The sequence below is a fragment of the Phyllobates terribilis genome, unplaced genomic scaffold, assembly GCF_046119375.1.
Source record: "Phyllobates terribilis strain yellow unplaced genomic scaffold, ASM4611937v1 Scaffold_11__3_contigs__length_659146591, whole genome shotgun sequence".
In the NCBI taxonomy this organism is placed as follows: domain Eukaryota; kingdom Metazoa; phylum Chordata; class Amphibia; order Anura; family Dendrobatidae; genus Phyllobates; species Phyllobates terribilis.
This window is the reverse complement of record NW_027362771.1, coordinates 247,100,045-247,125,047: the sequence shown is the minus strand read 5'-3', so window position 1 is coordinate 247,125,047 and position 25,003 is coordinate 247,100,045. Positions and strand designations below refer to the sequence as shown.

At 39.6% G+C, this 25,003-nt stretch overlaps 1 protein-coding gene across 2 annotated transcripts in view; it reads right to left on the bottom strand.

The window, feature by feature from the left end:
* Positions 1-25,003, bottom strand: part of CERK (ceramide kinase) — a 101,845-nt gene that overhangs the window by 22,627 nt on the left and 54,215 nt on the right. The window contains exons 6-9 of one of the 2 annotated variants that reach the window (XM_073652140.1): positions 17,260-17,323; positions 15,858-16,003; positions 9,994-10,068; positions 7,530-7,682 (exon numbers count right to left, since the gene is read on the bottom strand). In XM_073652140.1, the coding sequence (XP_073508241.1) occupies positions 7,530-7,682; positions 9,994-10,068; positions 15,858-16,003; positions 17,260-17,323 (438 nt within the window). The remainder of the gene's footprint in view (positions 1-7,529; positions 7,683-9,993; positions 10,069-15,857; positions 16,004-17,259; positions 17,324-25,003) is intronic. The other variant, XM_073652141.1, reaches the window with a different exon arrangement.

Genomic DNA, 25,003 nt, shown 5'->3' with positions numbered 1-25,003 from the left:
GGTGATTCTGGATTACGCTCAGCCACAGTGCTAATGAGATTGTACCATCTTCATTATGTTTGCACAACTACATGGACCCTCCTGGGCACCAGTAGGGATTGCAGCGGAAGTGGGCGCTGCTACCGCTATCTAACAAGGAACTGATCTGTGTTGTACTCCATATCATAGTAAAGTGGGCAGCTAATCCTTAGAGGAGCATTCTTCACATCGTTCCAACCTCTTTCCCTGTGTCTTTTACCCCTCCTCTTCCCAGCATCTGGCCCTTTTGTATGGTGGGTTATGTTAGCGGAGATGCATTATGAAATACTTGTTCCTTTTTCTTTTCTGAGATATACCAGAAATAATATTTCCCATATGCACAAGCTGTACACACAAAAGCACAAAAAGACAAAACGAGAAAGGGATTGCCAAGATCAATTAGAAAGAGGTGTAAAAAGCTTTATGGTGATCCATCTTGTCACCACGTATCAGCCTGCACAGAGGCGGTTTTCAAGTACCACTGCCTCTATGCAGCCTGCGATTCAGTGACAAGATGGATGGCCAAGATTGCTTTTTACACCTTTTATTAATTGATGCTTGTAAGTTTTTCTCTTTTTGTCCTCCCTGTGTGGAGAGGGGACTGTTTGACCGTGCAGGCTGACACTTTACTGTGTCAGTTTTCCACTTGTGCTTTCTAAAGACTGCTTTGTACAGACAGAAAGAACGCCAAAAGAGTGGCAGCCGCGTACCCTACCAGATGGTAACAAATCGCGGAGTGGATAGGCTAGCAAACTCTCATAGATGAAGGCTTTTTCCTATGTGCACATTGCGAGAAAACAGGATATATATCAATACCCTCCTATACAAAATGGCTGAATCAAATCAGACAGAGGGATGAGAGCGTGCCCACACTGACACTGAGTGTGCGCTCACTGAGCTCCGGCTGTGTCCGCATATTCAGGGCTGGGGATTCAATTCAGGCAGCGCTTACTGTGAAAAGGGGAGAGCCGTAAATCATGCAAAGGGGTGGTAAGTGGTGTAATTGAGGGATCGGAATGGGGTACTGACACCTTAGCCATGCAAAAGGTGTATACTGAACGTTCAGTAAGGCCACGTGCACACATTGAGTTTTTAGAGCATTTCTTATCTCAGTATTTGTAAGCCAAAACCAGGAGTGGGTGATAAATACAGAAGTGGTGAAGTGTTTCTATTATACTTTTCCTCTGATGGTTCCTCTCCTGGTTTTGGATTACAAATACTGATGTAAAATACTGACCAAATACTTAACATGTGAACGTGGCCTAATAAGTCTGTCAGTGCAAACAGGCTGCCTTTATTCTCAGCAGCGCAGGTCCTGTTTACACTAGACAATGCAGAGCCAAGAAGGATGATCTTTTGTGCAACACAAAAGAATATTTCACCCAACAAATTAATATTTTGCTCATTCCCAGATGATAGGCAGCCTGTTTAGACTGCATCATACATGGACCTTAAGTCCCCTATAGGACTGTATAAATAGTGTATAAATTCCATTATTGATCCATTTCAGATATTATCAGGAAGATGTTGACTTCTAGCACTTAATTTGGGCCTGTGCTCCTATTGCTCAATTCTCAGGCTCGATTCTGTGTCGAAGGTTCATTCTAAAGTGTCCTTATTGGACTATTTAGTATTTACACTAACATTATCAGATTATATTCTTTCCGCAAACCTCATTCTTAACAAGAAAAGTTATATAGTAGTTTTTATGCTAAACTTCTCACAGTAGACATTTCTAATTTACATTATTTTACTCCATTAATTCCACAGCGCTTTACAGACATTATCGGCACTGTAACCACTGGAGCTCACAATCTAGATTCCCTATCAGTATGTCTTTAGAGTGTGGGAGGAAACCGGAGAACCCGAAGGAACCAACGCAAACATGGGGAGAACATACAAACTCCTTGCAGATGTTGTCCTTGGTGGGATTTGAACCCAGGACCCCAGCGCTGCACGGTTGCAGTGCTAACCACTGAGCCACCATGCTGCCCCAATCAACAATATTCTCTCTGGAAGTAGTAATCATGCACCAAAAACAAACCAAGAAAGGCTAACATTTAGCTGAAACGCGTTGGGACTACCATGCTCTGTGGATTAGTATTCCGTGTTTTGTCCTTGTGACATGGCTGCTTTTATAAGTTTCCAATAAAAGCTATATTTTAATGAAGATCCGCTTGATATCTGGTGCTCTCTTTTTCCTTGCTCTATATTCCAAGTGATTGCCTGGAACCAAGGCTATTCCGCTGTCGGATCACCTCCAACACAGAGCCTCCAGCTGTCTACTAACGGGTGAGCTGATATTTTTTCCCTCTCCCTCTTCCCTGCTATTTTGCCAAAACCAAGAAAATGTCCTCAAAAATTTCACAAGGTGTAGTCCTCCTAATGTGTGTCTGTAGTTATTTTACATTTCAATGATAAATCAAACATATGATTTAGGTATGACTCAAGATATACCTTTATAACATGACAAGCACAAATGACTGCCAGATTCATGAATTCAGTACACAAAGCCTTGCTGTATAACTCCAATTTATAAGACCCATGCTACACTGGATAATTTTTAACAAAGGGAGATTAACCCTGAATGAAGCAGCCATTTTTCATTTTTGCGCTTTCATTTTTTTGTATTTTTGAACGGCATCATTCACTTTAACGTATAAAGTACTGAGAGAAAATACAATTTTAAAATTCATTTTTGGATTTCAATTTTATGGGCATTCCTTGTACAGTAAAAATATGTAAAAGCAAAATGATTCTTCAAGTCAGTATAATTAGAGCGATACTAAACATTTAGTTTTTGGGTTTTGTGTTTTAAATAAGTGATGAAACAAAACATTTAAAATTTGCTTTAAAAAAAAAAAAAAAACACAAACAAAAACGCTTTACTCTAGAAGTGGTGAAGGTCTTATTTGTGCTGGGTTGTAAATGCTAATGGTAGCACTTTGAGGTATGTGTGACTTTTTCATAGATTCTATAGCTTTTTTTTTTTTTGTTTGGAGGTATGGCAGCCAAAAACCAGCATTTTTTATGCCATTTATTTATTTGGTGAAATAATTTATATTTTGACAGAGCTGGCTTTTATGTACACAGTGATATTATATGACTTTTTTTTTTAATTTCTTTATTTTTAAATGAGGATTTTTTTTTTTTTTTTTTTTTTTTAGTCCCCATAGGGGACTTGAACCTGCATTCGTCTGAACACTTGTACTAGATTGTTAAAATCACGGTCTCATATGAAGCGATTCTATGGTTGAACTGAACAAGAGTACCAAGATGGTACCGATGGGGACATTAAACAAAATGGATGCCCCACTGGGATTGGGCAATTTAAATGCCACCATCAAAGATTGACAGTGGTTTTTAAGTCGATTCCAAGCAGCGAATAGAGCTAGCTCTGTTTGCTGCATTAAAGGTAGAAGATACTAGCTGATTAACACATCTGGCACTTACCCTGTGTAGAGCAAGCTCAGCTACTAAGCTAACTCCATGCGAGAAGATAAAAGAAGCGCGATTAAGCATATTTCATTTTTTTGATAAGCAATTATCAGAAACATCATCTACTCTTCTGTTCTCAAGATGGCCACTTATAAAGGGTTATGTTACCAGACCTGCCCATCTGCATTTCCAACTGAAGAACAATTCACATGGAAAAGCAGTTTCTCAATAGGAGGCGACGGATGGACAAATCTGGTCAGATACTTCTCTATCAGTGGTCATTAAAAGAACAGGATCTCTGTACAGTAGGTGAGGAAGGTTGTACTAACAAGTACAGGAGAAGAATCTGTAATACATACATATTACTAAGTGCCACAATCTAATGTCCTTAACACATTTGACAAAATGAAGTAGCCAACCCCTTTAAGGGAAGGCCATCAGTTTTAAATACTTGAATAACTCATTTAATCCCTTTCTAAAAAGAGGATTTGAGGTGGAGCTATATCCAACAATTGTAATTCCGCTTTCAAACGTTGGGGGAGCACTGCGTTTTTTTTTTTTTTCTTGGCCACAATTTTTGGAAAATGAACATATCCAACATTTAACATTGACCAGATTCATTTACATTTTTTAAAATTGTTACCAACACTAGCACTGATAACGTTCACAGACTGCAGCTTGTGACTTTTTTAAATTATTTGTCACACAACAAACAATTTTACAGATAAGACCTTATTGAAACTGTGGGAGCATTGAATATATTACAATGAACAAAATACCAAGGAATATTATATTGCAACCAAATGATAAAATTAAAGGGCATCTGACACCAAGTTCTTGTTACCTGATTCGAGAGAAATAAAACGTAGGGGTAGAAAGCCTGAATCCAGCTATGTATAACTTATTGGGCTGCTTGCTGAAGTTTTGACAAAATCCATGTTTTATCTGCTGCAGATTTAGCAGTTCTCTGACTGCTGAGCTCTGTATAACCCCGCCCACACCACTGATTGACAGCTTTCTGGGTATGATACATCAGTGAGGGCACGGTTATACAGAGCTCATGAGGACTACATGGCAGCAAGTTTACTAGTCCTCTTATGATAATCTCCTGTTGATAAAACAGTGATTTTATCAAAACTACAGCAGGCACTGCAGTAAGTGAAACAACCCTGGGTTTTCGATCTCTACATTAAGTTGCTCTTAGATTAGATTGCAAAAACCTGATGACAGATTCTTTTTTAGGGCTTGTTCATATGCTGCATTTTTTTCCGCTGGAAATAAAATGCAGCATTTTACAGTACCAGCAAAGTGAATGAGATTTCAGAAATATTATGAACATGCTGCTTATTTTTTCTTTCGGATTTAATCCATCAAAGTGTTTTATCAAATCTGTAGCATGTCAATTCTATAGGTATTTTTGCAGCATTTTTCATCCATTCAAATGAATTGGAAAAAAGCAAGTAAAAAGGCATAAAAAAAATACGTGAAAAGGAGCGTAATTTATGCCAAGGTTTCCTTGCCAACACCCTAGTTTTTGCTGCAGAAAAATCTGCCAATTGTCAATGTGTGCACATCGCTGTCTAGTGGCTTATTACAGCTACCATATGCAGTTTTTACCCCTGCCATCAGAACTATATGTAGGTTTCTCAAGATCAGGCATTTCTTTACTTACACACCTAAATTAAGTTTGATTTACATTATACAGTTATATGAAAAAGTTTGGGCACCCCTATTAATCTTATGCTTAATGTTTTATAAAAATTGGTGTTTTTGCAACAGCTATTTCAGTTTGATATATGTAATAACTGTTGGACACAGTAATGTTTCTGCCTTGAAATGAGGTTTATTGTACTAACAGAAAATGTGCAATCTGCATTCAAACAAAATTTGACAGGTGCATAAGTACGGGCAACTCACCAGAAAAGTGACATTAATATTTAGTAGATCCTCCTTTTGCAAAAATAACAGCCTCTAGTCGCTTCCTGTAGCTTTTAATGATTTCCTGGATCCTGGATGAAGGTATTTTTGACCATTCCTCTTTACAAAACAATTCCAGTTCAGTTAAGTTTGATGGTCGCCGAGCATGGACAGCCCTCTTCAAATGATCCCACAGATGTTCAATGATATTCAGGTCTGGGGACTGGGATGGCCATTCCAGAACATTGTAATTGTTCCTCTGCATGAATGCCTGAGTAGATTTGGAGCGGTGTTTTGGATCATTGTCTTGTGAAAGATCCATCCCCTGCGTAACTTCAACTTTATCACTGATTCTTGAACATTATTGTCAAGAATCTGCTGATGCTGAGTGGAATCCATGCGTCCCTCAACTTTAACAAGATTCCCGGTGCCGGCATTGGCCACACAGCCCCAAAGCATGATGGAACCTCCACCAAATTTTACTGTGGGTAGCAAGTGTTTTTCTTGGAATGCTGTGTTTTTTTTCCGCCATGCATAACGCCTTTTTGTATGACCAAACAACTCAATCTTGGTTTCATCAGTCCACAGGACCTTCTTCCAAAAAGAAATTGGCTTCTCCAAATGTGCTTTTGCATACCTCAGCCAACTCTGTTTGTGGCGTGCTTGCAGAAACGGCTTCTTTCGCATCACTCTCCCATACAGCTTCTTCTTGTGCAAAGTGCGTTGTATAGTTGACCGATGCACAGTGACACCATCTGCAGCAAGTTGATGCTGCAGCTCTCTGGAGGTGGTCTGAGGATTGTCCTTGACTGATCTCACCATTCTTCTTCTCTGCCTTTCTGATGTTTTTCTTGGCCTGCCACTTTTGGCCTTAACAAGAACTGTCCCTGTGTTCTTCCATTTCCTTACTATGTTCCTCACAGTGGAAACGGACAGGTTAAATCTCTGAGACAGCTTTTTGTATCCTTCCCCTGAACAACTATGTTGAATAATCTTTGTTTTCAGATCATTTGACAGTTGTTTTGAGGAGCCCATGATGCCACTCTTCAGAGGAGATTCAAACAGGAGAACAACTTGCAAGTGGCCACTTTAAGTAGCTTTTCTCATGATTGCATACACCTGGCTATGAAGTTCAAAGCTCAATGAGGTTACAAAACCAAAAAAAAGTGCTTTAATATGTCAGTAAAAAGTAGGTAGGAGTATTTAAAACAAGAAAATGATAAGGGTGCCCTTACTTAAGCACCTGTCAAATTTTGTTTGAATGCAGATTGCACATTTTCTGTTAGTACAATAAACCTCATTTCAAGGCAGAAACATTACTGTGTCCAACAGTTATTATATATATCAAACTGAAATAGCTGTTGCAAAAACACCAATTTTTATAAAACAATAAGCTTATGATTATTAGGGGTCCCCAAACTTTTTCATATAAATGTATGTCATTATATATTTGTGACACAATATCAAACCTGGGATGAGTGAATCCAGTGTAATAATATAAAAGGTACAAAAATGGCAATAAAATCAATGATTGCAAGCTGTAATCTGTTTTCAGCCTAATTTTGATCTAAGAGTAAAGGTAATTTTACTGAAGTATACTGCCAAGATTTATGGCGTTAGGATGCACAGAGACATAAAATAATGAACACAACAATAAATACAATTTCCATAATTCTATTTAAGAATATGGAGTATCTGAGAGATTTAGCACAGTGAAATGATAGATCACTGTTGCTCAGCAAAAGAATTCTTAATCCACAAATTACATTTAAATTTTTAATTGCGTATCACAGCTTAGATGACTTTTGTGCAAATTTATTTTTAATTTTCCTACCGGGACATCATATTCTAAACATTACTCTTTAGAAAAAGAAAGATTTGATAAATGGCAACTGAATACAGATCGGAATTACTTCCCGTGATGGATGATTAAACTTTTATCAGTAGATGTGACAAAATCTTTACAGGAGATTAAAGGATGCAAGAAAAGAAAAAAGCTCAACACTAAGGCTAAGCTCAGTATGACAATGCTCAGGCGGTATTATACAAGCATGGCCTACAGCGCCAACTGTCCAGGACTTACAAGCTACGCTAATGAAATATGCCAGAGCAGCAGTACGTCTATTATGTAAAACACATAGGTTATGTTTTATTACCTGAAAAGTCATATCTAGCTGGACCCAGCCAGCGGTTCTTTTCACTGCCTTTCACCACATCACCATAGAAACCGTAGCCCAATAATGACACGGAATACTTAAGAAACATCTTTTTGTGGTGAACCGAGCTCACATCTAGCGGCTGACAATCACCTGTTGAAAAAGTACAAAAAGCACAAAAATGTTATATTCTCAAAGATTTGAACGTCAATCATTTAAAAAGAATTCTTGATTTTATAAGAGGTAATGCTTCTCCTTGTGGAGAGTGACAAGCCAAGCCTGGCATGTCAGAGAGAGGAGACTTATATATGACATGCATGTTCCTCTGGGAAATTAAATATGCAAAGGAAGCAGCAATCCTAAAAGTCAATATCGACTTTTTAACGAACCTTGAAATATGACTTGGGATAAAAGCCAATTCAGAATCTCAATTTGTAGACACGGTGTTTCAGGGTGTTGCTCCTCATCAGTGCAAAGTATGATATCGGATTTGGCTAGGCGAGAGGCTCTGGACTGGGGTCTGATTATTTATTTAAATAGAATGGAGCACGTTTGTCCATAGCTTTTTGCCTGGAATTACAGCAGGGTCTCATTCACTTGAAAAAGGTTAAGCCTCCATACAAGGTAGAGCCTATGGAGAAGTGTAATACTGTGACTACACATAGCACAAGAATTGGAGTTAAAAGCAAGCAATGTATGGGATGATTCAAACAGACCTATTGCGTGTTGTGGGGTATGTAACAAGGACAGATTGGCCGTTATAGTTCATAGGTGAGACCAAGAGTAAGACGCATGTCAAAACACGTAGGTCCTGCCTTTAGTACTTGATTTGCACGTCATTAATGTTTTTTGGAGCTTCTTTTAAATGGTTTAATAAATGCTATGTTTTATACCTGTGACTGCAAGCCTTCATATCGCTGGACCACCTCTTACTCCTATTTGCCTCTCTCCAACCAGGTCTCAGAACCATTGACTCCAACTAATCAGAACCAGACCCATGTTTGGAATCCCAAACAGAAGTTTTGCGAAAGTGCAGCTAAAGTTTCAGACATGTTGAGCCGAAATCACACATCCAGCAAAGCGGTCAACCTAAGCAAACTGCCTCCTTTTATCCCCCCATGAGCTATCTGCCTCATGTCAAGAGACCCAGTGGTCGGTAATGCCACCTGAGCATGGTCAGCGTTTTGAGGATGTTTGAAATTAGCCTTAAAGGGGTTTTCCCATGAACAAAAGTTAATTTTTATCATGGAATAATAATAACTTCCACAAATTAATGTATTTAAATAAACTGTCCCTGTGCTGAGATAATCTTATAAATGTGCCCCTGCTGTTCACTGTGTAATGGCTGCGTCTCACTGTGCAGGAACATGGTCTGATCATACCACATCTCCTGTGCAGGGGAGGAAGAAAAAGAGTATACAGACATTACAGCATGGGATCACAGAGGATTCTTGCTTTGAAGTAAAACATTGTTTATAAACAGGCAGAGAAATGTTTTATCTCAGAAAAAGAATCAGCTGTGATCCTGTGCTGTAATGTCTGTATTCTCTTTTGCTTCCTCCCCTGCCCAGGAGATGTGGTATGATCACACCATGTTCCCGCATGGTCAGACACAGCCATTACATAGTACACAGCTGGGGCACATTTATAAGATTATCTCAGCACAGGAACATTTTATTTGAACACATCCAATTGTGGAAGTTATTATTATGCCAAGATCTATTGATTAAAATGAACTTTTGTTTGTGGGAAAACCCCTTTAAGCCTCATTCAGTTGTCTGTAATCTTTTTGGTATACAAAAAATGACCAGAGATTCATTAGTGTTTGGTCAGGAGTGAAACCCTGTTGCCATCTGTGTTTTATTAGAGATTTTCACGTGTGAAAACTAAAAAAAAAAATAAATGTCAAATCTCCTCCTATCCAATACAAAGATAATCACAGACAACACACAGATGCCATCGGTGTGCTGTTCATGATTTTCACAGCTCTATAAACTAGTATGGATAATTTTGATCTGTGACGTGTATCAAAAATGGACATGCCTCTGATTTTTGGGGGGACAGTCCGAAACACCCCCACTTACCCCAAAAAAACACAGACATGTGAACCACTTCACAGATTATAATGGGAACATGTTCTGTGAAAACACAGAACACGTACATAAAAAACACAGATATCTGAATGAAGCCTTAAAGACATGAGTCTGAAGTTTTGTTCTGTGGGACTTCAGGTACTGAGGATGCCGCTGATCTCCAAGATGAAGGGAAAGAAGAGCAGTGCACATGGCTGCTCTCCTTAGGCTTAATATGGGCTCAGTAAAGTCTAGGCATTACTGCATAAAAAGTGCAATAGTGCACTATGTTCTGCTCACGTCTTGTATTTTTAATAGCATTAGGTACCAGAGAAAAACAGCAAAAAAATGAAAAATATGGCCCTGAAGCATTTATAATGTACAGTACATACCTAAAATGATGTGCAGGGCTGAAGTCACCGGATCATTGATGCCTACAGTAGCAAAGCACACACAGTCTGTGGATCCTGGAGAAATACAATCATTTTATACTGCAGTTGGAGAAAAACTAATTAAACACCATCTAGTTGTCAAATTCAGCTCCTGGCTGTATGAAAAAAATGCATTTTGTTTTATTATGAAATAGAGAAAAAAAAAGCATCAAATAAACCAGTGACCAAAAAAGCAGAGGAAAATACTGAACCCCGTTTTGTTTCCATGGTGGTTAATTGATTCCGCAGAGTAACTAGACTATTCAATGTGATGGACTCTTATTAACTCTCATACAGGTCAGTAATATTATTGAAAACATTGTTCTTCATTTGCTCTTTTTATCACGTTACAAGGAGTCAATAGTGTCCATGTTTAACCTGTTTACTCCCACCTTTCCAACTTGTTATGAAGCAAGTAACATGTAAAGGTGGTCTGCCAAGATCATTAACTAAGTAAGATAGGAAATATAGGACATAATGAAAAAAGGAATGACTTCAGTAAAATATGCCCACTGAAAATCAAAATAAAACCGTGATAGTTCAGCTGGTTATGAGATTAGGTTTCACTTCCCTGAAATGGACAGAAAATTGGCAACTTTCATTTCTTTCTTCCTTTCTGTGGAGAAGAGCTGGATCCCTGCCCAGCTCAAGCTACTGTACTGTGTGTTAAATCCAGTTTTACTAAGCTTGTAGTAAAAGCCGCAATGGATCAAACCGCTGTGCAGAAGCGGCCCTATTTCTATCACTGCACACATAAAAAGTTTAATGTAATTCCAAGGGCATATGCTTCTCAAGAAAGGATTAGTCTTTGCAGGTCTTAAGAAAAAAAATGGTGCTTCAATAGAACTATACGCTCAAGTCAACACATCAGATAAATCTCAGTCTTTGACATATTACTAATAAAACCTCTGCCTTACAGAGCAGTAGGATTTCGGAGGTATTTATTATATTTTCAGTTTGTAGCAATAAGTCAAGACCTCAGGAAAGAAATTGTGCTGTGTATAAAAGTAAAAGGGGGTGGGAAGTTGACTAATAAGGGATCGCTGTGTAACCGGTCCAAAGAACATTTATAAGAGCGAGGCAATGCACAAGAGAGTACACTTCATCATTACAAGGATGAGTACAGTGCCGCTAAAGTCTCTCATTTATTGCCAAGCCTTGGGCCACATTTAATCATTTATCGTCAAGACACTACAAAGAGGCAGCATGATAGCCACAAAAATAAGTAGAAAAAAACAAACTCTTACACTGGGTCCATGACAGCAATTTGTTGTACCCTGTACATCTGTTTCTGCAGATATTACGGAGATTTAAATTGCTGTAGCTTCCATCATAGGACACTAGATTGTATAGTTCACTTGGTTAAATGTGCATCTGAACTTTACAGCTACATGTTTTACACTTGTATACATCCAGGAACCAAGAGATAATACAACCTGCTCATAATCTGGCATGAAATGTGGAGAACCCCAAAGTAATCCAACAAATGATTAAAGCGCTCGTGAGAATGCTTTAGCCGGCACAAACCCTTAAAAGGGAACCTGTCATTAGACCCAGGCTGCCCAAACCATGGCATGAATCAGAGTCTACCTGGGCGATCGTAGCCAGGTATGTTTTTCTCTGAAAGCTTCTGGGTTTTAGAGAAAACAGAGAAGAGACTGCTGGGAATCACAGGAAGAAAACCTGACTAGTCCGTCGCTGCCCCCAACTGGCTTCTCTCCACACCACTCTGGTTGATTGACAGGCTTCTCCCGTGTCAGTACATAGGAAGAGTGACATGCCAGTGTGAGGAGGCTTAGTTTATACTTTGCATGGCTTATAAGTCTCCTCACACTGGCATGCCACTCACCAAAAGGAGAAATGTTGCCCATTAGAGCCCAGACAGAAGCTTCTCACACAGCCAAATAAGATCTCATGCTTTGCTCTGAGGAAGGCAACACCCCAAAACATTGAGATTTTGGTTTGGCTTTTATTTGAAGTCACATGGCAAGGCTCATTAAACGTTTAATATTGACTTTTAAGATTGCTACTTCCAATAGGTATCACTAGAGTTCCAGCCCTCTACCTCTCTGAAGAGACAATTTGTATACATAGGAAGAGACCTGTCAATCAACTAGAGTGATGCAGGGAGAAGCCACCCGGGGTCTGCAACAAAACTAGTCAGGTCTCTTCAAACTATGTTTCGTTTTTCGTTTTTTTTAAATGCTCCAGGGTAAAAACATTACTTGGCAATTGTGCAGCTTGGCTCCAATTCATGCTGGCAATGGTATGGGCAACATGAATCGAGTGACAGGTTCCCTTTGAATATACAGGAAACCGGTAATATCTCCTGATAAGCCAATTTTTGAAAACCCCTAATTTACTCATATAATAATTCTGAATAATCTCTTCTTAGAACTCAATGCCATTTTGTTCCTTTTAAAAATAAACTGTATGAATAAACGGACAACTGGGTGTAACGGTTCCTTTTTTTAAATGGTTGTGATACTGTCAGCACTGACAGGACAGTGGCACTGTTTGTAGTGACACATGTCCAACTGGTAAGATCCAAGTGTCAAGTTATTCATAAAGGTCTTACAGGAATAACAGAGGAACAGCAGACACTTCTGCATAAAGATGCTCCAAAATTATTGAGTCACGAGAAATGCAGTTGTTAACTAAAACAGATATGTCAGGCCAATATGGCGCAGTTTGGATGAATAATCATTAATCACGGACAGACCGTGAGGCAGAGAAGTCAGACGTTCCAGGCTCAGTACCAAGAGAGCACATAGAAAACCAAGGGGAAAGACAAAGGCGCAAGTCAGGTCACGGTCCAGGGTCAAAATACCAGGAGATAGTGGATCAAAGCAAAAGGACAAGACGGAGGGATAGTTAGAACATGGTCCAAAGGGTCAAAGGATTAGCCAGCGGAAGATCAGAACTCAGTACAACAGAATCAGGCAAACACTCATCTGGCAGGGATCAGAGGCCGACAGCTTAGTTATGTAGTTGGGCAATCTCCAGAAGAGAGAACACCTGGAGAAAAGCCCAGCACCTCCCAGTCACAGACTGGACGGTCGAGCTGTCAATCAAAACACCGACAACTCAGAAAGAGCCAGATTCCATAGGGCAGCAAAACAGTCACTCACTGAGCAGAGTAATTGTGACAATTGTCAATAAACAGTGGATGGACATGGGGAGCCAGCAACTCATGAATACAAAGTGCATACATCACTGGGAGGATTCCTCAACTCGGCATACGTTGCACCTGATAAATGCATTATTAAAACTACAGCACACTTATCTGGGACCAATACTCCTGGACATTCTTTAAAGAAGGTCTATTGTTCTCATCATAGCTCTCTTAGCAACTTCCTCTAGCATTACTCATTGAATGAGTAAACCAGTGATACACCCAAACATCCTCCCCCTACTTTTCTTTCTGCTTCTCTTCCCCTTTCTTCTCTCCTCAGCACTAAGTCATAATTTTGACATACAATTTGCTTGTAAAGGCTTACCTATAAAAGCTTCTCTTATGACTTTATACTATGCAAAAGAAAAGTTTTCTGTTCTTTATTACGGTTTTATTGTAGCTTACTTTTGAAAATGTAATAACATTTTTCTGGGGGGAAAAAAAACAAAACAGCACATAAGGAGGTAAGGGCCCAATGGGACAAACCAATAATTGGCTAGTGAACTTGGCCCAACTAAGTAGGCAGGCAATTCACAGAAGACTGAGCAATATGCTTGTTTATTGGCTGGGATGATTTTATGCCAGCATAAATATAATTGATTTTGACAGCATATCTCCCCATGTAAAAACGCCATGTGCTGCCAATTACATGATATATGTGCACAGAACAATCGTATTAACAATCATTCTGTACCCAAAGTATTCTTGTCGCTCTGTTTAAACAGACTTGCAAACAATTGATCAGTGGTCATTGGACGGCCTAGTTTGGCCCATCTAGAGGAACCATAAATAACACACCGCTATAATTATGGTGCATGTCAATACCTTATCTTACCATAGAACAGGGAGATACCAGGGATGCTCAGGTAACAATAATACCATGCATGCTGATCTTAGAAACGGCTGTTCACTTTGCTGTCCACCCTGTCTTTTTCTTTTCGTACTGAAGATACCAGGGATGCTGAGGTAAGAAGAGGCTGCTCACACTGCTTTCCACAATGTATTTCCAATTAAATGCTGGAAATACAAAGGGAGCTGAGGTAAGAAGAGGCTGCACTAACTGTTATCCTCTCTGTGTGTTTGATCAAATACTTGAGATACCAGAATAGGGTGGTCACACAGTCTGATATTATACTGGAGATACCAGGGATGCTTATCTAAGAAGAGGCTGTTCACATTGCTGACCATCCTGTCTTCCTCATCTAATAATGGAGTCACCAGGGGTGCTGAGGTACGAACAAGCTTCTCACACTGCTGTGCACCCTGTCTGATCTAATACTAGAGATACCAGGGGTGCCAAAGTAAGAAGAGGTCACTCACACTGCTATTAGCCTGTCTATCTGATTTCACACTAGAGCTAGAAAAAGTGCTGAGGTACAAACAGCCTGCTCACAGCTGTCCTCCATGTCTTTCTGATCTAAAATGGTGCTGATTTTTCTGATCTAATTGCTAGAGAAACCAGAGGTGCTGAGGTAATAAAAGGCAGCTCAAACTGCTAGCCTTCCTGTGTTTTTGATCTTATATTGGAGATCCCAAAAGGTGCGAAGGTAAGAAGCTGCTACTCACACTACAGTCCACCATGTCTTTCTAATTTAATACTGGAGAAAACAGGGCTACGGAGGTGGTAAGAAGAGGCTATTCACACTACAGTCCACCATGTCTTTCTAACCCAATACTGGAGATACCAGTGGCATGGAGGTAAGAAGAGCCTGCTCACTTTGCTGTCCAACCTGTCTTTCAGAATGAGAATACATGGCATAGGTATCTCCAGGTCATAGCACCGAAGCTTCCTTCTGTGCATGCGTGCATGCATCTGTCCTAACAAGGCTGTCAGTGTAACAAGGCAGTGGTCATTTTAATTCTATGGTGATTACCTCACTAGACAAAATGATAGTGATTTGCTAATTAAAAATATTTAGGAATTTATTTATAATGACATTTCCTTCAGTTATTGTTTTTTCTATTACTAGAAAACCCTTTTTAAAGTTATCAGACACATCTCAAGCCATACAATCAGAAACCAACTTACAGATCATTTGTCCAAATGTCCATGGACCCGATCAAGAGTTCAGTTAGGGGACATAGCATGAAATATTTTTTCATGTGAACACAGCGTGTTTTGCAGCTTTGAGATTAAGTCATAGGATTTAACACTAAAGGCATTAATGTGCTGATAAGTAATGTACAGCAGAAATAGGAGGAGTTGTAATCACTTTACACTGCTCCTTAATTGGTAGCTTAGAGATCACAATTCAATAATGGCTTGTTTATTTGACGTCATACATATTCTGTAAACATTATTAAACCATTAGCGACACAAAGTAAATGTTTTACTGGAAAACTGCATAAATGTATAAAACAATTGTCTAAAGTATGGAGAAGATGACATAAGTGACCCTGCTCAGAAGCAGAGACCCTTAATGAGGATATGCACCCGGTCTAATCTACGTTGATGCTTGCATGAACCAGAATGTATAATCATTTTGATATGCCAGCCCTGTACCACACTTAAAATAGCTTTGTGAGCAGTGCAAGGTCACATATGGAATATTAAAATGAGCTGCATCACTGAGCAGAAAAGTCAATGTCACAAAATCACAAATGAAGCAGAACAATATGAGGTCAGCGTGAACATAATTAGTCCCCTTACCAGCAGGAATAATGCCAATCCTCATATTGCAACGAGATAATGGGACTCCGGGATTGTTATGATCGACATCGGAATCCTTTTGTATCCGGCCTATGAGGCCATGAAGCACTTCACTGAACATACCATCGCCACCAACACAAACAACGCTGCAGGTGATGAGAGAGATCATTAGAAGACACACAAAATCTCAACAGTTCTCGTGACATGAGAGCAAATTAACTGCAGGAGACGTGACTGTTTGAGCGCTTGCTCATTCTCCGGTCTGTGAGGTTATATTAAACATGAAACACATCAATTTTTTATTCATTTTCTTGCTCTAATCCAAAATAATATAAAACCTCATGTTTTAAGAGAAAAAAAACTATGCGCCCAATTTATCAAAGCGGTTACGCCCTTAAAGGTCCCGACCTACAAGCAAAAGTCGGGTCTGAACTCGGCGGGGGATCCCGGCATGCAAAGTAGGATCACACAACCCTAAGTGGCACCTCCCTCAATGGAAGTGGGAGATCTTGCTCTGCAATAAACAAGCTTTGGTACATCCTTTATTTCGCTGTTACTGAACAGTAACATCAACAGAACGGCAAAGGATGTAACAGATGTAGCAAACCTTCTTTAGTTCAAAGTGGGAGATCTTGTGATAACATGCTAGATCTCACATCTTCACTGCAAGATGGGCTGAGGAGGGTTATGGGATCATGTTCTGCATCCCACAACCCAGAAGTTTGGACCCGACATCTGCTACAAAGTCAACCCCTTAAGGAATCATAGGACACATGCTGGCCTTTTTTTTAAATAGATGTTAATTACTAAAATCACCAATCCACTGCGGTTGATTGTTTTCTTAAATAAAATAGAAGGTTATAGTTACTCTTCACTCCTATAGGGGCTATGGCACTTGCCAGTATATTTTTTTATAGATGTTGACTACTAAAATCACAGATTAGCGGGTGCCCGTTGTTTTCCTAGACATAAAAGGGCAGTCAGATTGGTAACACTTAAGTCATACATAAGTTCCCATGTTCCCTGCAAGCATGATATGAGACCCGAAAAATGTACAGGCTTATTTTTTTTTTTAGCATATCTTCTTCAGTAGGGAGCTACAGCTCTGGAATGGCAGTAGATTTATCAGTCAAGTATCGCATATTTCATTATCCAACGCTATCCTTCCAACCGAAGACTGGCCCAATTTTTGAAGGAATAAGAAAAGGCTAACATTAAAAAAAAAAATCTGAATTTTGGATACCAACAAGCCCAAAAGCTATAAAATGTTGCATATGCACGAATAGTCATTTTTTAGATAAAGGCTAATCCTCATCTTCTACTTGATACCATTTACTCTAAACATTTGTGTGTATATGCACAAAAAATAGTAGCACTGGAAAACTTAAGGTGGAAAACTTACCCATCGTACTTCTCTAAATTGACCTCGTACAGGTTATCTCTAGCGTGGTTTGCATATTCTGTCACTGTTAAAAGTAAAAAGTTCAAAGCAATGAGGAATCTAAAAGAAATGACATTTATCTATGCTGTAATTCAACAGTCACTATCACAGCTATGTAATTCTTGACATTACCTAAAAGTGATGCTTAAAGTTGGGTAAAAGCTTAAATCCACAGGCAGTGGTGACCTGTACTAGCTATTAACTTACTTCAAGGTTTGCGGCTGAGTTACACTTTAACAAGAATACAGGCTTTCCACCACATTTACTATACATTTTAGACACTTCTGAATATTCTAGAGATCCCCTAAGAGGATTCTTACAATGCCCCTGCTTTATTAATGGTAGCAACAAATATTTTGGCGCAAAATACTGGGGTAAAGATGTCCAACCAAGATGTGATGTAATGAAGATGTGTCAAATCTATCACACAGCGTGAGCCACTGATAAATTTGCTCATCTTCTGCATGCTCGATCTAGATTTAAACGGTCTACATTTAAGAATGGAATAATTATTCCTTAACACAGTATATTCAGTTCAGCTGAGTAGTTTAATCTAGTTCTAGGGTGGTCTAAGGTCTCTGTCCTGTCTTATCATACCCAGGTGTGTGAAGGGTTTTATTTTTTCACGTCTGTAACTAAACAATAATAAGAATGTTTCAGAAGTACAGAACAATTAGCTTTCATATTAGGCCACTTGCAATTTCAAGAATTAATTTAGCGCTTCTCATTTTTGACTCTTGAGGTGAGTGTCCTGTTCTGATGGACACCAAATGAACAAAACCTGCAAATGGCCAAAGATCCCCAAGTCAGAAGGACCTCTCACATGTTTATGTGGAAGCGAGAGGATTATCTCCCTTATATCCAGGGCCAGCATTAGGGGTGGAGGCAGACTGGGCAATTGCCCATATCCCTCAGTCTATTGGAGCCCCAAAAGGTGTAAAGCAGGAGCTACACTGATAATGGCATTATCAGTGTAGCTTTCAATGTGGAGACTGCCTCAGGGTTTTTGGTCGCCACAGGTCCTGTACTTTGCGGGAGTCGGAAGAACTGAAGAAGCGACAGACTGGTGGTAAGTCCTCTATTGTGTGTCTATCTGTCTTTTGTATCCATCTGTGTGTATGTGTTTCTATGTGTGTTGTTGAGCCTAGAATGTATGGGCTTCTGGTGGTATATATTAGTGAAGATATCAGAATGTATAGGTTCCTGGTAGGTACATATGTATCTATAGGTATGTGCTCTTTGTATGCATGTGTCTGTATGATGGTGCTGTGTATATTCATGGCTATACATATAGCACATGTATATATGTATGTGCTCTGTGCATGCATGGTTCTGTATGTATATGCTCTGTGCATACATGTGTTCTGTGTATACATTTATGCATGTGCTCTGAATACATATGTATGTATGTGTGTATGTAACAGTGTTTGTGTCACATCCATTGTTGGCAATCACCCAACAAGCAAGCAAAATGCTGCTCATTCATCATGTGATGTGACTGTTCATGGCGGCACAAACATCATTGTTCTCAGCAGCACGTCGCTCAGTGTAAACTGCAGGATGTGCTGCAGATAACATGATACTGTATTGGGCCAGACTGATCTACTAGTGATCATTATGTGCCCATCAATCTTTGTCAACCTGTGTAAAGAGGCCAGTAAACAAGTGACCAATGACTTCAATATTGTCGATCATGGTTGTTTGACAGTCTGATCTCAGCCCACGTAAATGTAACCTAAATGTTTGACAGTGATGGTCCAATATGTCAGCATTTAGTGCATCACTTTAAACTTTTACCCAGGACCCCACTTTGTCTAAAACTGGCCAGACTTATTCTTATATTCTATTTCTAGTCATCTACCAAATATCTAAATATTAAAGAGTACCTGTTGGCAGGCTAAAAGGGGCCAATTTTTGTTCTTCCGTTATTCCTGCTGCTCTCCTTAGTAACCCATTTTTTCCAAAATCTGCTATACAGTTTCAGAGATCAAGGCCTGTTTATTTAGTGCTAGTTTTTATAGCCGTTACCAATGAGGCATTGCCTTCAGAGAATCCAGTGAGCCATGCCCCCCCTGGGTAATGACCATAGAACTTAGTACTAAATATAAAGGTCCATATCTCTAGAACCATATGGCAAATTTAAAAAAAAAATTAAAAAGCTGTATACCCAAGATAGCAGAGGGAATAAAAACAGCAAAAACTGGTTTCTTTTTTAACTTGTGACTGGGCCACTGTAAATATATTATAAATCATTATTACATTCATTTTCACCATAATTTATGGTACCAATGTCAAAAGTCAAGGCAAGATTACGTGTAATTAAAGCTGTAAGGTTATGTGCACATGAGTATTTACAGCAGATTTTTTTTCCACCAAAAAACAGAATTTTGGCAGGAAAACCGCTGTGGAAAATACGCTTGTTTTTGACACATTTTTAAATGTGTCCTCATGGTACTTGCAGTTTTTAGCCCATTCACTTGAATGGGTGAAAAATGCTGCAAATACATTGAAAGAATTGACATGCTGCAGATTTAAAAAAAAAAAAAACCCTGATGGTTCAAATCTGCAAGGAAAAAATAAGCAGCATGTGAAGGAGATTTCAGAAATGTCTACCCTTGAAAAATGAGGGGCAAAAAGAGCGAAAGCACTTTAAATCTGTTCACATCAGTGCTGCAGCTTCAATTTATAATAGAAGCCACAGACCCATGATTCAAAATGTAGTTTTAAGTCAGCATTTCTTTCAAATATGAAGTCCCCCATAACAGGCACATACTAATTTTAAAAGAAGTAAATGTATTTACTAGATTAAAAAAAGAAGAAAAACATAATACCTGACAACTAGAGATGATCGGATTGATTTGTGGGACTCTGGTCCAGCATCCAGGTCAGTGTTACCCGGCTGCTAGATGGGAGGCCCGCGAATATCTTACCTGCAGCCATTTCCGGCGTGGCATTTGACTTGTCCAGGCTGGTGGGAGCACTGGCTAATAAAAAGTAGAGCAGGGGATGCCGGCAGGTATGAGATTTGTGGACCTCCCGTCTAGCAGCCGGGTAACACTGACCTGGAAGGTGGACCGGAGTCCGGTGAATTTAACTGCTCATCTCTATTGAACCGTGTGAGGATTAGTTAATTCCAAGGCTGTTTACATTCTGAAAATAGACCCTTATGTATTAATTTTCACCACATGATTTGATAATGTACGTGCTGACTTCAATACAAGAATTCTAATCAAGAACTAAGCAATATAATCAAGTCAAATATATCTGCACTACATGTAGATTTTAAGTAAATAAACCAAGTAGCAGTGACCTGAAAGACAAATTATAAATTCTCTCAATTAATGCAGCTATGGTAATTACTCTGAACTCCCTGGTGCCAGCAGAGAAGGCAGAGGGAACAAAAAAAATCCCTTTAAATTAAAGTGAACTGAAAGAAAACAGATGAAATATGGGAATACTGACAAAGCTGATAATTACCACAGTTCCAGATTTCTAGGAAGTTGCTGCAATTATAAAGATAAAAATAAAACAGCAATCTGCAATTTATCTGACACTGTATCATTAATGGTGACAACTACAGAATGCGCCTGAGCTGTGAATGGCATTCCGTCATCACCTTCCAATAGTAACATCACTAATGATTAGCAGACGAGCAATGAGCCTCCACCAATGCCTAGAGACGTACACTATTACTATGCGGAACATTCCCTGCCATAAAAGACAGCTATGTGTTCACAAAAAATAACCTCAAGGCGAAAAAAAACAAAAACATAATATTACAAGTTCATAAACCTCAACAACTCGGAGGAATATAATACAAATGAGAGCACGCAGAACTAAGCATTTACTATTACACGTTCCCAATATTAGAGATGTAAAAATATTTTTTACAGTAGGAGTGTCATTCATTTACAGTCCCTTTTTTTTAATAAAAGCAATTGCCAACAGAGTAAAATGTTCCATGAATCAATATTTGAGAAGAGAGTTTTTAAGGGAAATAAAAAGTTCCCATTTAGTGGTACAGTGAGACCGTAGAAGTTTAAGTTACATATACACCCATTGAAACTGCTTGACCCCTTGCTGCCATAACTCATCAACAGGTAATACTGCTGCTGTTGGTGATGGATGGCATCTAGTCTGGAGCAGATATACATTTAACGAACATGTGTCAGCGCCATCATGATCTGATCACATACCGTTCTGCAGACAGTCCTTGGTAAGTACAGGTCCATGTTACAAGGCTGTGATTCTAGCATATCAAGATGCCCAAAGTCAACTTACTGTAATGACAACTTCACTGTTTAAAGATTTTTTTTCAGGATTCAATTAAAGAAATTAAAACAATAAAAAGCCAATGGAATTTTTGCATTTCTTCCCCATTTCTTAAAGGGTTGTGTTTAAAGGGTATCTGTCCATAGGATCAACCCTCCTAAGCCGTCTATATGGGCACGCAGGTCATAGGAAGCTGAATAAAATTATACTTTGATATATGTGATCTTATTCCAGAGAGAACCATGTTTTTCTTATATGTAAATGACCTCTTCCAGGTTATGCGGAGGACGTTGCCTAGAAGATAACTCCGCCTCGAGAGCTTGCTTTACATGAAGGGAGAGTTACCAGTGTGAGACAAGTAACTAACACAGAACAGGAGAAATGAACTTTGACTTCTTGCAAACACATTTTTGCAACTCTCTGAGCTCAGCTGTATTGTATCAATATTACAACCTCGTCTGCCTGTGAGATGGAAGCTGAGAGGAACCTGCAGATGTGTCAGGTATAAATCACACACAGCTCTTCAGTGAGATCAGGAGAGCCGAGAGCGGCCATCACACTTGGAACTCTCTCCCTTCATGTAAAATAAGCTATGGAGGCAGAGTTCTCTTCCAGGCATGTGTAAGCACTCAGCAAAGAGTGTAAGCAGCAACCTCCCAAAGTGTAGAAAAACTGTTTCATCCAAGGCAGCATGGACCAAATATTGCAAATTCACCAAATCTAACAGCCAGTTACATCAGAGGACTGCCAAGTAGTAGACCCTGAAGGGGATGTATAGTAACTGTGAACAAGTCTGCCATTCAATGATCTACCCTTTCTGAAGTAATCTGAGGGTATGTGGCAATGAATTTGCCAATTTCTTAACCCATTTTAAGGATCAACCAATATTTTTTTCAAGATGGATCTAATTTCTTTGGCGCTGTTGTTAAATGTAGTAATAAATCTTTATCCCTTGCCCTTTCTGGTGATATGCGTTCTATTTATGCATTCTATAGGCCAAATGGCATCCCTTAGTGATGTTAAGAAGCCGGACGTCAGACGTCAATGCGCTCCATAGATGCTGTCCACACTTATACCAGCGCCCGGGAGGTGATGTCAGAGCATTTCAAGGATGCGTTCCATGACGATACCGCCACCTGGAAGTGACGTCTGTGAGTTCTAGGGATACAGTCCGGGCTGGCCCTATTTCCATAAGTGATGTCTTTGCGTCCCATGTGTGTTCCACGACCTGTAGGGTGCCTGCTAGATATGTTATCTGCCTAGATAATACGACTGCATGCACACCTGGTGTCCAGAAATGAAGTATTAAAAACATTTGGCACCAGGAGGTTCTCTCTTCTTGGCATAGGCTCAATACTATATAAAGGGGTCATATGGGATGCAGCAGACTATGGCTATGTGCAATATATTTGGTCCATGCTGCCTTGGATGAGACAGCATTTCACTCCCTTGATGAATCATTTATGAAGAAACGTGTAAGGAGTTTTTTTTTTTTCTACACATTGGGAGTTTCTCTACACCCATAGATACTGCACCAAGATGGTGGGTATCTGGACCCCCTTTGGGATCATTCACAAGGAACCTTTAAAATAACAATAGAAACCACTTCATAATTTGGGTGAAACCGTTTCATTCACTATAAAGTCATCCATACTGTACACAATTTCGTTGATGATTATATTTACAAACAATTTACCAACTGAGAGGATTATGTTGGAAGGTGTGATAGCAGAGGTGGTTTTATCATTTTAGTGCACATTTGTATTATACTATGTCCTTGTCACGTTTGTAGTGGTACTACTATGGCCATGACCAGGCTTTACCTTTTGTAAACTACCTATTAAAGGTTATGTTTTATTCCTACTCCTTGCAGCTTACACATTCTGAGAACAGTATGTTATTTTCCAGGCAACATCTGCCCTAGAGCCTGGAAGTGGTCATTTACATAAAGTGATAAAAGATGATTAATCCACAACAAGGCATCTGATATGAGGCAGACAGGGATCGCAGTCCTCAGCAGTCTCTAACCTGTATGTCAATATTAATAGTTTAGAGATATCAAATGTGGTGACAGATTCCTTTTTAGAACAGAGATGTGTGTAATGCTTGCTGCCTAGGTTACCGGCCACCTTTGCTCTATCATTGGTGGCAGGTCTCCTAGTCAAGTAACGCAGCACTTGCAAGATTTTTGCTGTGGAGTTGCTCTGAAGGGGGCTAGATTGCTTCATCAGGTTAGGTTCAACATGCTTGTGCTATTCCAATACTGCTGAGGCCACGCTACCTGTTTGCAGCATTGGAGAGCGAGTTGTTCGAGCTAGTGGCACAAACCATGCTGCTGGTCCAAATTGTTTAAAAAATATCAGAAGCACACGCCCCCTGGAAGAAAACCAGGAGACAGGAGAGAAGCGCGCTCCTGAAAATAAATGCTGGGAAAACCCCTTTAAGCATCTGAATGTATGCTCGAAATTAAACACAAGGCTGGTTTCCAATGAAAACATCCATGCAAACAGTTAATCATTTGTCATTGCTACTGCAGTCAGCTGGCATATCAGCATTTACATCACAGGGATTAGTATTTCGGCTCAGGCATATGACTGTGCACAACTGACAAATGTTAGACTATCATATTTCCACATCTATGAGCAAGCATCTCATCAGACAGATCACTGGATGAAGTCTGTCCCAGGAGTGTGGGCTGTGAGGAAGCATTTTTTGCACTTTACGGTCTATGATGAATAAAAAAAAAAAATCTCTTACTTATAAATATATTTTACCTGAGTATTATACACAGTGAATTCAAAACATGAAGACCCTTGGACATTAAACCCATAGGGAAACACAACAGTCTTCTAAAAGCCATCCGAGTTGTAAACCATAAATCAGGCAAGGTAAAAGCAATGTTTTTGCAATAAGAATTTGCCATGCAAGTACTGTGGACATGCAGCACTAGGGTCCACTCATGACCATATCATACATAGGTCATGGGTGGAATCAGGCCAGGACAGACCACAAGTTGGATATGGAGAACTCAATGTACAATATTTATTATACTTGCTAATATTGTGCCAACATGTCCCACAAGGCTTCATAGACATCATCATCAATGTCCCCATTGGGCTCACAATCTAGATTCCCTATCAGTAGCTCTTTGAAGTGTGATAGTAAACCAGAGTCTCCGGAGGAAACCCACGCAAATAAGGGGAGAACATACAAACTCCTTGCAGAAGTGGACATTAGCAACAGTACTAACCACTGAGCCATTGTGCTGCCCAAATGTTAGGCTCACCAGGTGAGATAGATACTCTGAGCATTATGTCTGGGTGGCCCATGGACCATGGGCGTTGATGCAGCAAGAAGGAAGGCACGCAAGCAGCGAGGACTTGGCATACACAGGAATGAGCAGGATGGTTGAAGTGGTACCCAGCAGGGATGA